At 42.8% G+C, this 13230-nt stretch overlaps 1 protein-coding gene across 1 annotated transcript in view; it reads left to right on the top strand.

Annotated features, from left to right (window-relative positions):
• Positions 1-13230, top strand: part of BCR (BCR activator of RhoGEF and GTPase) — a 90917-nt gene that overhangs the window by 50338 nt on the left and 27349 nt on the right. The window contains exons 3-10 of the mRNA XM_073629242.1: positions 1765-1869; positions 1955-2140; positions 4051-4158; positions 5075-5135; positions 5314-5366; positions 9658-9798; positions 12166-12287; positions 12372-12540. Of these exons, the coding sequence (XP_073485343.1) occupies positions 1765-1869; positions 1955-2140; positions 4051-4158; positions 5075-5135; positions 5314-5366; positions 9658-9798; positions 12166-12287; positions 12372-12540 (945 nt within the window). The remainder of the gene's footprint in view (positions 1-1764; positions 1870-1954; positions 2141-4050; positions 4159-5074; positions 5136-5313; positions 5367-9657; positions 9799-12165; positions 12288-12371; positions 12541-13230) is intronic.

Here is a 13230-nt window from a genome sequence, read left to right as displayed (position 1 = left end):
GGTGTGATCCAGTGCGATTTCAGCTTACTCAAATAAATAGGCTGAACATTGCACTGCGCTGAGTTGTACAGGAATGTGGAGCGCATTGCTGTGTGATTCTGGTGTGAACCGGCCCGGATTCTGTCAGCAAGGCTTATCAGTAAAGAGCTATAGCTTTATGTTATTCTACAAGATTTTTCTAGGATCTTTTCGGGTGCCGCTATGAGGACTACATGGTTTCATTATGGTCATGTACTAAAAATGCTGACTGAAATAAAAGGTTGGGGATTTAAATGCTAGAAGTAACATATCTAACCATCTGACCAAGCAATGTCTAGGACAGTGGCCTCCAAACTGCTGTCCTTTGCTTGCTTTTATCTGGCCCTTGGGCCACTATTCATCCCACTGATATGGGCCACTATTCTGCCCAAGGACACCAACAATGGGGTGCTATTTTTCCCACTGACACCAATTGATGTGCACTATGCCTCATCCTAATACCAAAGATGGGGCATGGCTTACTCCCATTAATGCCATAAAAAATATTTTTACCTGCTGGCCACAGTCCAGTCCTAAAGTCAGTAAACTGGCCCTTTGGTTAGAAAGTTTGGAGACCCCTGTTCTATGAATCCCTGAAGAAGAGAGTCCATGCAAGAGCAAAGTAAATACTGGACTGATTGCAGTCTATGGTCTCAACGGGATTAATAATTTTTCCAGATAATATAATAATCTGCATTGTGACACTAGAATACTTGATACATGTTCAAATAGAAAATAAAATATTGGTGGCACACACTGGAGTGTCTATGAAAAATGCACCGGCAGATTGCCAAGACAGTAGTCAGTGTCGCTGATCTGCACTGGAGTAAAAATGTGAGCTTTTATCCATTTGAATATAGAGCCAGATTACTAAACTTGCTGTCTGCATCAGGAAGGATCAGCCTATATGTGACTAGAGAAAAACCATACTGAGAGTAATACAGAGGCTGCAACTGCTAATGTCTATTTTTCTTTTTTAATGCTAGTTCCCTGATTTGAAAACCTAGTTCCCTGGCATTGCAATCTATAGACAGCCATTAGTATTTTCAGGAGGTCAGCAGTGGCAGCCCACATATATCCTCCACTATTTTGCTTTATATGGTCACTTGATGAGTAAAATACAAGCATCCAAAAATAGTGTGCGTAAGACTTTGATTAAAGTGTTCCTAAACCCAGAACCCTGCATTCACAATATCTGGTCTCCCACAGTACACAGAACATGAAAATGCAATTATTTTAGTAAATATTAACTGATTAATAGCTTTTCTCAGCAGTATATAGCAGTCTTGTGACTTCTATCAGTGTCCAGCTGAGCACAGGTTAAAGCTTGTAAGAGGAGTTTCGATTCTCCTCTGACTGTGCTATGAGGCTGCATAACTCCTGACCCTCTATCTGGACTGTGCTGATTGGCCCTGTGCCGATCACATGCAACCACCTTAAAAAAATAAAAAAACTCTCTAGCAATACACACCAAACTGAGCTCTGTACTATTAGGAGATGGATTAGGGACAGTGGAAGAAGGGGGGGGGGGGGGGGATCAGAGAAACAATGGTCAACCCCTTAGGTTCAACAGTGAGTATAACGAGCATGCTTTACTGTGTATAAATACAGACTGAATTTACTGTTGTGGGTTTAGTAACACATTAAAACACCAAAGAGCTGATTACAGTACAGAAGCCACATATAAGGTCTACATACAGCCCCTGTTCCCCAGCACTGGCTTAAACCGTCCTTCTCTTCCCACAGAATGACCTGGATATTGAGAAGGGTCTAGAGATGAGGAAGTGGGTGCTCTCTGCTATCTTGGCAAGTGAAGAGACCTACCTTAGCCACCTTGAGGCTCTGCTTCTGGTAAGTCAACAGATGCCTATATGTTTATATGTACAATATTGTCCACAGGATCTAAAGCCGACTAATGTTGTCTTTCCTTCTGCAGCCAATGAAACCCCTTAAAGCTGCAGCAACCACCTCCCAGCCAGTTCTGACCATCCAGCAGATTGAAACAATTTTCTTCAAAGTCCCAGAGTTGTATGAAATCCATAAAGAGTTTTATGATGCGTTGTTTCCACGGGTGCAGAAATGGAGCCACCAGCAGAGAGTAGGGGACCTTTTCCAAAAACTGGTGAGTTTGTAGCCTGGAAACTAAATATAGAATGTCATTTGTGTGTGGTTTAATGAAAATATTATAATTATGGTTTCAGCAGATAGTGATTTATAATACGTCTTAATTACCAAAAGCGTCCCTTTAAGTTGTGCTAGTCTTCTAGAACAATGTTTGGAATTTGCTTTGTCTGTTATATGACCCTGGGTCCATAAATGAATGTGCTTCAGGCATTGAGAGGACAGGAATGGAGTCATTTTGAAGCATTAACAAACTGTTATAGTAGCATATGGCCAGAAAAAGCCCTTCCGTGACAGATTGAGTGTTTTTAAATGAGTAAGGAAGGTAAAATGTGGGTGGTATTGACGCTATATAGTAGTTTTCTTTTCCTATTAAAAAAAGAAAGAGGAAGGTGTGACTAACTATAGACCATACAATTATTACATAGCCAAAAGTATGGGGAAGACAGTACTGTCTGGCTTCATAAGGATAGCGATAGCATTCAGCAAACAAATATGAAATGCATTTCACAAGCTCATATAAGATTGCTATATTTGCAATAGTATGCTGAATTATTATTTACAGTCTAAGAATGGCCCAGGTCTCTGTACCAGGACTGCATTTAAAGTAGATGTAAAGTTTAAACAATGCATAATCCCACAGGCAACTCAACAATATAACATCCCTTCAGATTTTATACTCCCCTGCCCCTGATCCAGGAAGATATTACTGTCTAGATTGCAGAGCCAGCTGGGCCCATGCTCTCTGTACTCTCCATTTACTTCTATGGAGAGTTGGCTCTTGTGTTGACAGCTGAAGCCCCATTAGACAGATTGGGAGTGCAGAGTGTATGTGCGTGCCTTGCCTGGAACATTGCTGGATTGGGGGCGGGTGAGTATAAAGCCGGCCATACATGGATCAAAATTCGGCCGGTTCAGCAGGGACCAGCCAAGATTCAATCCATCTATGGGCAGGCTGATTATACCCAAGTTGATCCATCAATCAACCTGGGTACAACCAGCCTGTTGGATTTTTTTACATACGATTACTGCCGATGGTTATAGCCGCTAGCAGTAATTACTGTGTTCTGCTGGCCTGGAAGGCTTCCCCCTGCCCTCACCGGCAGGACACAATAGCGCTGCAGTTGTGGTAGAAGGAAAGAAAATCAAATCATCTATGGGCTGCTTAAAGTGGAGTTCCACCCAAAAATGGAACTGCCACTTTTTGGATTCCTCCCCCCCTCCGGTGTCACATTTGGCACCTTTCAGGGGGGAGGAGGGAGCAGATACCTGTCTAATACAGGTATTTGCTCCCACTTCCTGGCATAGATCACCGCGGTGATTGTGGTGACCTACGCCACTTCCGCCGCCTACCCCGTCCTCCCCCGCTGTATTCTGTGAGACACAGAATACAGCAGGGACCTGTGAGGACGCACAGCGCGGCTCGCACATGCGCAGTAGGGAACCAGGAAGTGAAGCCGCACGGCTTCACTTCCTTATTCCCTTACCAAGGATGGCGGCGGCAGCAGCCAAGAGCCGAAGGATGGATCGGCTTCGGCTGCCGACACCGCGGGCTCCCTGGACAGGTAAGTGTCCATATATTAAAAGTCAGCAGCTGCAGTATTTGTAGCTGCTGGCTTTTAATTTTTTTTTTTCAGCAAACCTCAGCTTTAAGACTGTAAGGAGGAGCTAGGGGCGTGGGGGTGAAGGGGAAGTGGAGATAGGGCTGGGTACATGATATAAGTGAATCTGCACTGAAGTTCAAAAAGTCTTTAGGTTTTCTAACAGATTTCTGGATTCACATTGCTCTTCTGGGGTTTGTGCTATCTGTTTTAGTCTGAATGTTAATTTGTCCTGATTTGTAATTCTTATGTGACTTTTTTTTTAACTCTTCACTCTGCATTTTTATTCTTTCTTCTTTTAACCTTTCAGGCCAGTCAGCTGGGTGTCTATCGCGCCTTTGTTGACAACTACGAGGTTGCCATGGAAACAGCGGAGAAATGTTGCCAGGCCAATGCTCAGTTTGCTGAAATTTCAGAGGTGTGAAAATCTTTAATTTTGTTTCACGTACATTTCACACTTGAATTATAACAATATGCAAGACACATCATTGGACATATCAAAGTTTCTTTTGTAAATGCGCAGTGACTCCTTTTGAGTAAATGATAACACATAGACAGGGGAGGACTGTCTACCAGATCTTCATCTTTATTATTTTGCATACCAACTGGTTCATTGTCGGATGTTCCCCCAATTGAATAATGCAGTGGTGACGGTGGAGTCCATGGTTACCACCTCTTATGAAGCCCTGCTGAACTTTTTCTTTAGAGGGGAGGTTCCTACAGTAGTGGGCAAAACCACGCTTAAATCAGCTAAACGGGTTTTGGGAATCTGCCTAAAGCACATAGCTGATCGACCCCTCCACCTATCTCCCAATGCTCCACTCTGGTTTAGGCAACCCTGCCAGGAGAACACAATGACTCCGTGGGAGGGATTAATCTGCCAACACTGTCTGTCGATGGGGGAAACGAACCCGTAGTTGCAGGAAAAAAATTTGCTCTGTCTATGGCCAGCCTTAGGCAGGCCTTAAAGGGTGTGTATTTCTTTCCTGCAACCACAGGTAGACAGGGGAATCGGCAATTGTCATCTCCCAGCTGGGGGGCGAGTGCGGAAAGCTGTCCCCATCAGGAAAAGACATTGATTTTTGCTAGTGGCTATAGCAGCCGCTTGCGATAATCACAAGCAAATCCAGCAGGTTGGTTGTGCCCAATTTGATTGGTTGATCAACTTGGTACATTCAGCCTGCCCATTGACGATTCGACTTAGCAGGAACCGGCCGAGATTCAAACCGTGTATGGCCGGTCTAAGACTCCAGTAGTGTTACATTTTAACTGAAGTTGTGCTTAGAAAATGATAGCCTAATTATTCACCCCTTTCAAATGTTTTTTGTTTTCAGAATCTGAGAGCTAGAAGCACACGAGAATCCAAGGACCAAGCAGCTAAAACCTCCCTGGAAAGTGAGTTAGCGCATCAGTGAAGCAGAGGGCAGGGTTGGCATTGGTGGGGCACATTTAGAACTTCTTTCAAAGGCTAGATTGCAAATAAATTGGCAGACTTATTGGATAGTGTTGGGTGTGACATCCTGTCTGTGCTGTAATGGTAAAATGTGTCATTGTGTCTGCTCTTTGTCACTAGCACTACTCTACAAGCCAGTGGATCGTGTTACGCGGAGTACTCTTGTTCTGCATGTAAGTGACATGTTTTAATAATAAAATGAGGTCTTCATCATCTATCCTTGCATTATCTGAACAGACTTTAATATTTCCATTCAGCCATGACATATACCTTACACTATAGTGGATATATAAGCAAAAAAAAAAAAAAAAACATATAAAATGCAGTCTGTCATTAGCAATAAAACATCAGTTAGCATAGTTTATATTACTTGTTGATCATGCCATCATCTTTACCTAAAATAGGGTGATAACACTGTTCTGCATTGAAAATACACAGCAGTGTTGTCACTTTATAAATGGGGTAGTCTTAGATGTAGCTTTAAATAGACTTTAATGTGAAATATACTCTTCGGTGTCCCGAAGCTAACTCGCCAGTTGATGACATCTTTGGCTGGTCTTCTGGGTTCCTGAACTTCAGCCGTTTTAATTGGCAGGGCTGAGATGACGTCACTCCCACACATGCGCGGGAGTTCATTTATCTTGACAGATGCCAAAATTGCACACTGAGCTGTGGGCTCACAGCTCCGTGTATAGTGCAGACAGGCAAGTAGGAAACTTTAATGAAGAAGAGACATAAAGGAGAATTGATCAAAACTGGAGCAATCACAATCTGGAGCAGTTGTGCATGGTAAGCAACCAGCTTCTATCTGCAGATTGTTCAGTTAAAGTGGTTATTAAGCCACTATCTCATCTTTATATCATCCCCTCTGTCAGATAAAAAGGTGCATCCTAGTGCCTGTGCTTTATAAGAAAAAATAAGATTTCTACCTTTTTAAACAGCATCTCCCAGCGATAAGATGACTCCAGGCTCTCGGCTCTCCCCCACCTGATATTTCCAGTGGGTGGGACCAAGATTCCCCTGCTGACGTCAGCCAGGGAAGAGGGGAAGAGAGGAGCAGAGAGCCTGGAGTCATGTGATCGCTGGAAGACACTGTTAAAACAGGTAGAAATCTTTTTTTTTTATTTTTATAAAGCACAGGCACTAGGACACAGCTTTTTATCTGACAGAGGGGATGATATACAGATCAGTTAGTTTTGAAAAAGTGGGAAGAGGAGCAGATCAGCTATAGTGAGAGCTGACAGGCAGGGAGGGGAGAGGGAGGAGGAGGACAGAGGGAGACAGGAGAGCTGCAGATAGCGGAGGATGTCAGAGGCACGTACGCTGACAACAGTGTCAGGGCTCAGCAGCACTGATATATCATGGTCAGCGTACAGAAGGGAGGGTAGAAACTGGTAGGATCAGCCAGGTATTTCAGGTGATAGAAGGGGCCAAAATACACAGCACAAGCACATGCTATAAAGGAACAGGATTTTTTTTTTTTTTTTTGGATTAACAAACGCTTTAACCTCCCTGGCGGTATGATTATTTCGGATTTTAGGTGCTGAAAGCGGTACAATTATTTTGCATGGAAATTTGGCGTTTTATATTGTAGGTCTGTAAATCTTAACAATAACACACTTAAATCTGTCCAAACCAGAGTCTAGTAGATATCCCGGGTATGATAAAGTTTGAAACACAAAAACATAAATTATAATATAATAAATAAAAATAAATAATTAAAAAAAATTAAAAAAAATAGTAATAAAATAAATTTCCCCACAATTCACTATCGCTCAATTCTGCAAGTGTTCTAATTTACTATCGCTGTTTTCTAGCTGGTCTAAAGCCACTTTTGACGTAAAGGGACACTTTTTGGTTGCTATGGACAATCTCCAGTTTCCAGGCAGAAAGAACAGTGTATATCATGTAAAACTGCATGCAGGGCATGGGCCAGAGCACTGGGGACAAAAGGGATGTGAAATCATTTCATACAGTACTGTAATCTGTAAGATTACAGTACTGTATGTGTTATGATTTTGACATTTTTTTTGAATTTGCCGCCAGGCTCCGCCCCCGTGCGTCGCGCCGCTCGCAGGGAACGGAGCCTGGCACGGAGAGGCTTCGGAGGAGGACGGAGCCCTCGGACACTGCGGGGGACATCGCAGGATCCCGGGGACAAGGTAAGTAAAGCCGCCCCAGGATCCTGCAATGCGATCCCGAGTGTGGCTCGGGGTTACCGCTAATGGTACTGAATTTTAACCCCGAGCCACACTCAGGAAAACCGCCAGGGAGGTTAAGCTTTGAAAATGAAAGATGGAAAGCTGATTGTTTGCCATGCACAGCTGCTCCAGACTCTGGCTACCCCAGTTCCCCCATATTATGTCTCTTTTGCATTAAAAATCCTGTTTTTTGAAGTAGAACTAAACCTTCCTATACTTTTACAATCAAGGAAGGTGCCATTTTTTGCCTCTGTTTGATCTGCAGTTGTCACTGTGCTGCACATGTGATAAGTTATGACACCAGTCATTTGATGGCTTGACAGTTTGTTTGGAAGCACAAGCAGCTGTGGCAGTTCTCATTCACAGCATGCCTAGAATATAACTGTTTTAGGAAAAAAGTAAAATGGTGGGTTTAGTTCTGCTTTAAAGCTTCTAGTACTCTGTTGCCGGTCAGAAGTTAAGGAAAAAAAAAAAGCCTTCAGAATACAAATTACATGAAAATAAATGTTTTAAATCATCATACAATTATTTGAACTCAAATCTTTATTATTTTTGTGCAAAAGCATGGTGTGAATTATCTTGAGGGAGGTTCTGCCATTCACAGCCTGTTCCAAGTCCCTCCATTCTGTGTCTATTGTTTGTATGTGCGTAGAATTACATTGAACAGCTTAGAAGGGAACTGAAACTGGAGTATGCTCAGTAGATGTGGCAACGACTGGTCTACACAATCTCAGGCTGCAGCAGGGACACAGACGGGGAGGGAAGCAAGACATACCTGTGCTTAAATCCCAATAGCTTCTACATGTGTATATAATACATTCGGTGCTAAAGGGTGTGGCCACATGTTAACACTTAAAATTCTCGATTAATCCTCTGCACACTGCTACATGCCCTTTCTAGCAAACTTTGCAAAAAAAAAGGGGGGATTTTTAGTTCACATACATTGCAATACATGTTTATGCTTGTAAACTGCGTAAAAGTAATCCCTTTATGGCCAGTCCCTACTCTGTTCTGCAAATTGCAAATGCTTCAGTGGATATAGTACCAACACGGGCAGATAGACAGAAGTTGCAGGAGGCCCACAAGGTTCAAGCCCAGCCACTGACCTGCAGTGCAACAGAATCAAGACATACCTGTGCTCAAATGCCGTATTAGTGGAAACTTAAGCTTACTGTACAGGGGCAGATAGGCAGGTAAGTAGTTTAATGCAGAAGAGCTAAAACGTGTCTCCTTAACAATCCTGCCTGTCCACCCATTTTCATTAGCCTAAATTTCCACTTTTAAGTAAGAGGGAAAACAGATTGAAGCATAACTTAAAGTGGTGTTCCGGCCGAAATTATACTTTTTAAATAAAAATACCCCTATAATACACAAGCGTAATGTATTCTAATAAAGTTAATCTGTAAACTAAGGTCTGTTTTGTTAGTTTATAGCAGTAGTTTATTTTTTTTAAACTTACAGCAGGCCGTGGCCATCTTAAGTGTGGGCATCTGAAGCCAGACTGTATTTCTTCCTGGAACTCATCCTTGCAGATCTCGCATGTGCTCAGTGCAGCACAAGCAGTGTAATAGGTATCAGGTCAGATTTCCATAGCAACGGTGGTGTCAGAGAAAGTTGCCGCCCCTTCCCAGAAGGCATTGCAAACAGGAAATGATGCAATGGGCCACGGCCAGGGAGGAGGAAGTGAAACATGAATACAGCAGATATACAGTAGGTTCTGAGAAAAAAATTTAAAAATATCCAATTCGTTTACAGTGCACAGTTTAGTGAGGGATGCTGAAGAGTTGTAAAAGTGGGTGGAACTCCACTTTAACTATCACTGAACCAGTTATTTTTTCCAAAAGGGAAAAAAAAAAAGTTTAAACTATATAATTAAAAGCTGACAGTGACCGTTGTAAGCACCCCTGTCAGTTTTAGTTTGATCTAACTCATGCAACTGTCACTTTTGTTTGACAGCTTGGCCTCTTAAAGGGAATGGGAAAAATGATGGTTCTACTGGCAATATCAACAGGAAATGCATAGAATAGTGTTATAGAGGACTAAAAAAAAACCTGCTGAGTTAATGCTACTGATAATACTATACCATATATATTATTTTGCCCATAGATCTATCAAACTAATGGACTGTTACTTTGTGGCTTTGTGGTATAATTTGCACATATTGTAATAGTTTTTCAATTGTTAAAAGTGTTTGAGTGTTTTGACACTTTTTTTTTTTTTTTTTTTTTTTTTTTTTTAAATTGTACTGTATTGATATTTCCAGGACCTATTAAAGCACACACCAACCAGCCATCCAGACTACCCGCTGCTCCAAGATGCACTTCGCATTTCCCAGAACTTCCTTTCCAGCATCAATGAAGAGATCACTCCCAGGCGCCAGTCAATGACTGTGCGGAAAGGAGAGGTGAGTGACACATCACTGGTGGGTACAGGGATTCTGACGGGTTATTTTTTTTTTTTTTGTTTTGTTTTTTTGTTTTTTTTTTAATGCAAGTGGTGTATGTATGTAAACTTGGCTTGATACCAGTCTCTTGCAGTCCCCATACAGTAGAGCTCAGGCTGGAGGAGAAAAAAGCAGCAAAAGTCTAAAAGTAATTGGTGCTGCAATTCTCATGGATTACCAAGAAGCATTCTGATAGTTTGGGCTGAATATACACACTCATTGGCTGCTTTCTTAGGTAATCCTACCTGCTATTCCAAACAAAGTCACACAGCCTTTGTTAAATGTATAAAGCATGCACACAAGAGGTTCAGGTTATCAGAACAGATTAGCCAGAGGAATATAATGTAAATGGCTTTGCCTTTGAAATTATTTTTGATGCCTGAAATGGTGGTTGTAGCATGTCAGATTTCCTTCACTTCCTGGGACATTTACATACTAAAGTGTCAAGAGTTTACTGAGAATGGTGCAAAAACACCCAGGGAGCCAGGGTTCACCTTTTCAAAAAGGGATTACCAGATTTGTTCACACTGACAGGAAATGGCCAACCACTCAAGCAGCCACTATTGACAAGAGTGGTGGGCAGAATGGTATGTCTGAGTGTATTACACTGACAGGCTTCAGCAGTAGAAAAGTACGCTGGGCTCAACCCCCACCATCAAAGAATAGGAAAATGCAAATCTCAATGGGTAGAATATACAGTTTCTCACAAAAGTGAGTACACCCCTCACGTTTTTGTAAATATTTTATTATATCTTTTCATGTGACAACACTGAAGAAATGACACTTTGCTACAATGTAAAGTAGTGAGTGTACAGCTTGTATAACAGTGTAAATTTGCTGTCCCCTCAAAATAACTCGACACACAGCTGTTAATGTCTAAACTGCTGGCAAAAAAGGGAGTACATCCCTAAGTGAAAATGTCCAAATTGGGAAAAAGGTTTTAATATTTTGTGTGGCCACCATTATTTTCCAGCACTGTCTTAACCCTCTTGGGCATGGAGTTCACCAGAGCTTCACAGGTTGCCACTGGAGTCTTCTTCGACTCCTCCACCTTCCGTTCGAGGATGCCCCTCAGATGCTCACTAGGGTTTAGGTCTGGAGACATGCTTGGCCAGTCCATCACCTTTACCCTTAGTTTCTTTAGCAAAGCAGTGGTCATCTTGGAAGTGTGTTTGGAGTTGTTATCATGTTGGAATACTGCCCTGCAGCCCAGTCTCCAAACGGAGGGGATAATGCTCTGCTTCAGTATGTCACAGTACATGTTGGCATTCATGGTTCCCTCAATGAACTGTAGCTCCCCAGTGCCGGCAGCACTCATGCAGCCCCAGACCATGACACTCCCACCACCATGCTTGACTGTAGGCAAGACACACTTGTCTTTGTACTCCTCAGCTGGTTGCCACCACGCATGCTTGACACCATTTGAACCAAATAAGTTTATCTTGGTCTCATCAGACCACAGGACATGGTTCCAGTAATCCATGTCCTTAGTCTGCTTGTCTTCAGCAAATTGTTTGTGGGCTTTCTCGTGCATCATCTTTAGAAGAGGCTTCTTTCTGGGACGACAGCCATGCAGACCAATTTTATGCAGTTTGCGGCATATGGTCTGGGCACTGACAGGCTGATCCCCCACCCCTTCAACCTTTGCAGCAATGCTGGCAGCACTCATACGTCTATTTCCCAAAGACAGCCTCTGGATATGACGCTGAGCACGTGCACTCAACCTCTTTGGTCGACCACGGCGAGGCCTGTTCTGAGTGGAACCTGTCCTGTTAAACTGCTGTATGGTCTTGGCTACAAAGCTGCAGCTCAGTTTCAGGGTCTTGGCAATCTTCTTATAGCCTAGGCCATCTCTATGTAGAGCAATAATTCCTTCTTTCAGATCCTTAGAGTTTTTTGCCATGAAGTGCCATATTGAACTTCCAGTGACCAGTATGAGAGAGTGAGAGCGATAATATCAAATTTAACACACCTGCTCCCCATTCACACCTGAGACCTTGTAACACTAACGAGTCACATGACATCGGAGGTAAAATGGCTAATTGGGCCCAATTTGGACATTTTCACTTAGGGGTGTACTCACTTTTGTTGCCAGTGGTTTAGACATTAATGGCTGTGTGTTGAGTTATTTTGAGGGGACAGCAAATTTACACTGTTATACAAGCTGTACACTCACTACATTACATTGTAGCAAAGTGTCATTTCTTCAGTGTATAAAATATTTACAAAAATGTGAGGGGTGTACTCACCTTTGTGAGATACTGTAGATATAGACGGTAAATAGATTCACTTATATAATCCTGTACCATTGTATGTTTTATTTTGCAGCATCGACAACTCTTGAAAGACAGTTTCATGGTTGAACTCGTTGAAGGTGCCCGAAAACTGCGCCATGTTTTCCTTTTTACAGACCTTCTCCTTTGCGCCAAATTGAAAAAACAAATAGGGGGGTAAGAGGGCATTCTTCATTATAGTAGGTTTTCTACCGTTTATATGAGCTGTTTATAGAGCTAATATATGCTTTTTTGCTGCAGAAAAAGCCAGCAGTATGACTGTAAGTGGTACATACCATTAGCAGACCTGACCTTCCAGCCTGTGGATGAGTCTGAAGCTGCCGCTAACATTCCTCTGATACAAGATGATGAACTAGAAGCCATGAAAGTGAAAATATCCAATCTGAAGAGTGATATTCAGAGAGAGAGGGTAAGCTGTGAGTGGTGTATAGACCTAAGCTTAAAGTAATACTAAACACACGTTGTTTAATTTACATTATCCCTTCTTTTTATGTACATATGGATGATGGCACTGTATTTATTTTAATTAATAAAAAAAACAATGTTTTTTCATGATATACAGCTGTTATGTGACCCAGCTCTTTCCCACCCCATCTGCAAGGAAACATCAGCAGGAGGAGCTTCTAGTCCTCTGTTTCCAGTGTTCTGCCGAGAAAGTTCCCCTCGGCGGATAAGGACCCCCCTGTACTGCGCAGGCACAGCGCTTGCGCAGTACGAGCCGGCGGAAATAGCTGAAGGCGAATAGTTCTAGATCAGCTGTACATGGCGCCTGTAAGAGGGCCCCTCGCGGGCTGGCTTCCTCGCCACGCTTCGGGCACGGCCTCGCTTCGCTCGGCACTTTTTTATTTTGCCTCTAGGTCCACTTGGATGGTGGGGCTTGAACCTGGACTCAGGGCGCAGGCGCCGTGTACAGCTGATTTAAGGGTTTTCAGGTTCGGCTATTTTCGGCGGCTCCTTAGTCATTCCTACTGCGCAAGCGCTGCGCCTGCGCAGTACAGGGGGGGTCCTTACCCGCGGGGGGGAACTTTCTCAGCAAGACACCGGTCACAAGTTAAAAAAAAAAGCCTTCAGAAAACAAATTACATGAAAACAAATAAAT

The sequence above is a fragment of the Aquarana catesbeiana genome, linkage group LG01, assembly GCF_042186555.1.
Source record: "Aquarana catesbeiana isolate 2022-GZ linkage group LG01, ASM4218655v1, whole genome shotgun sequence".
In the NCBI taxonomy this organism is placed as follows: domain Eukaryota; kingdom Metazoa; phylum Chordata; class Amphibia; order Anura; family Ranidae; genus Aquarana; species Aquarana catesbeiana.
This window is presented reverse-complemented; position numbering and strand designations above follow the sequence as displayed.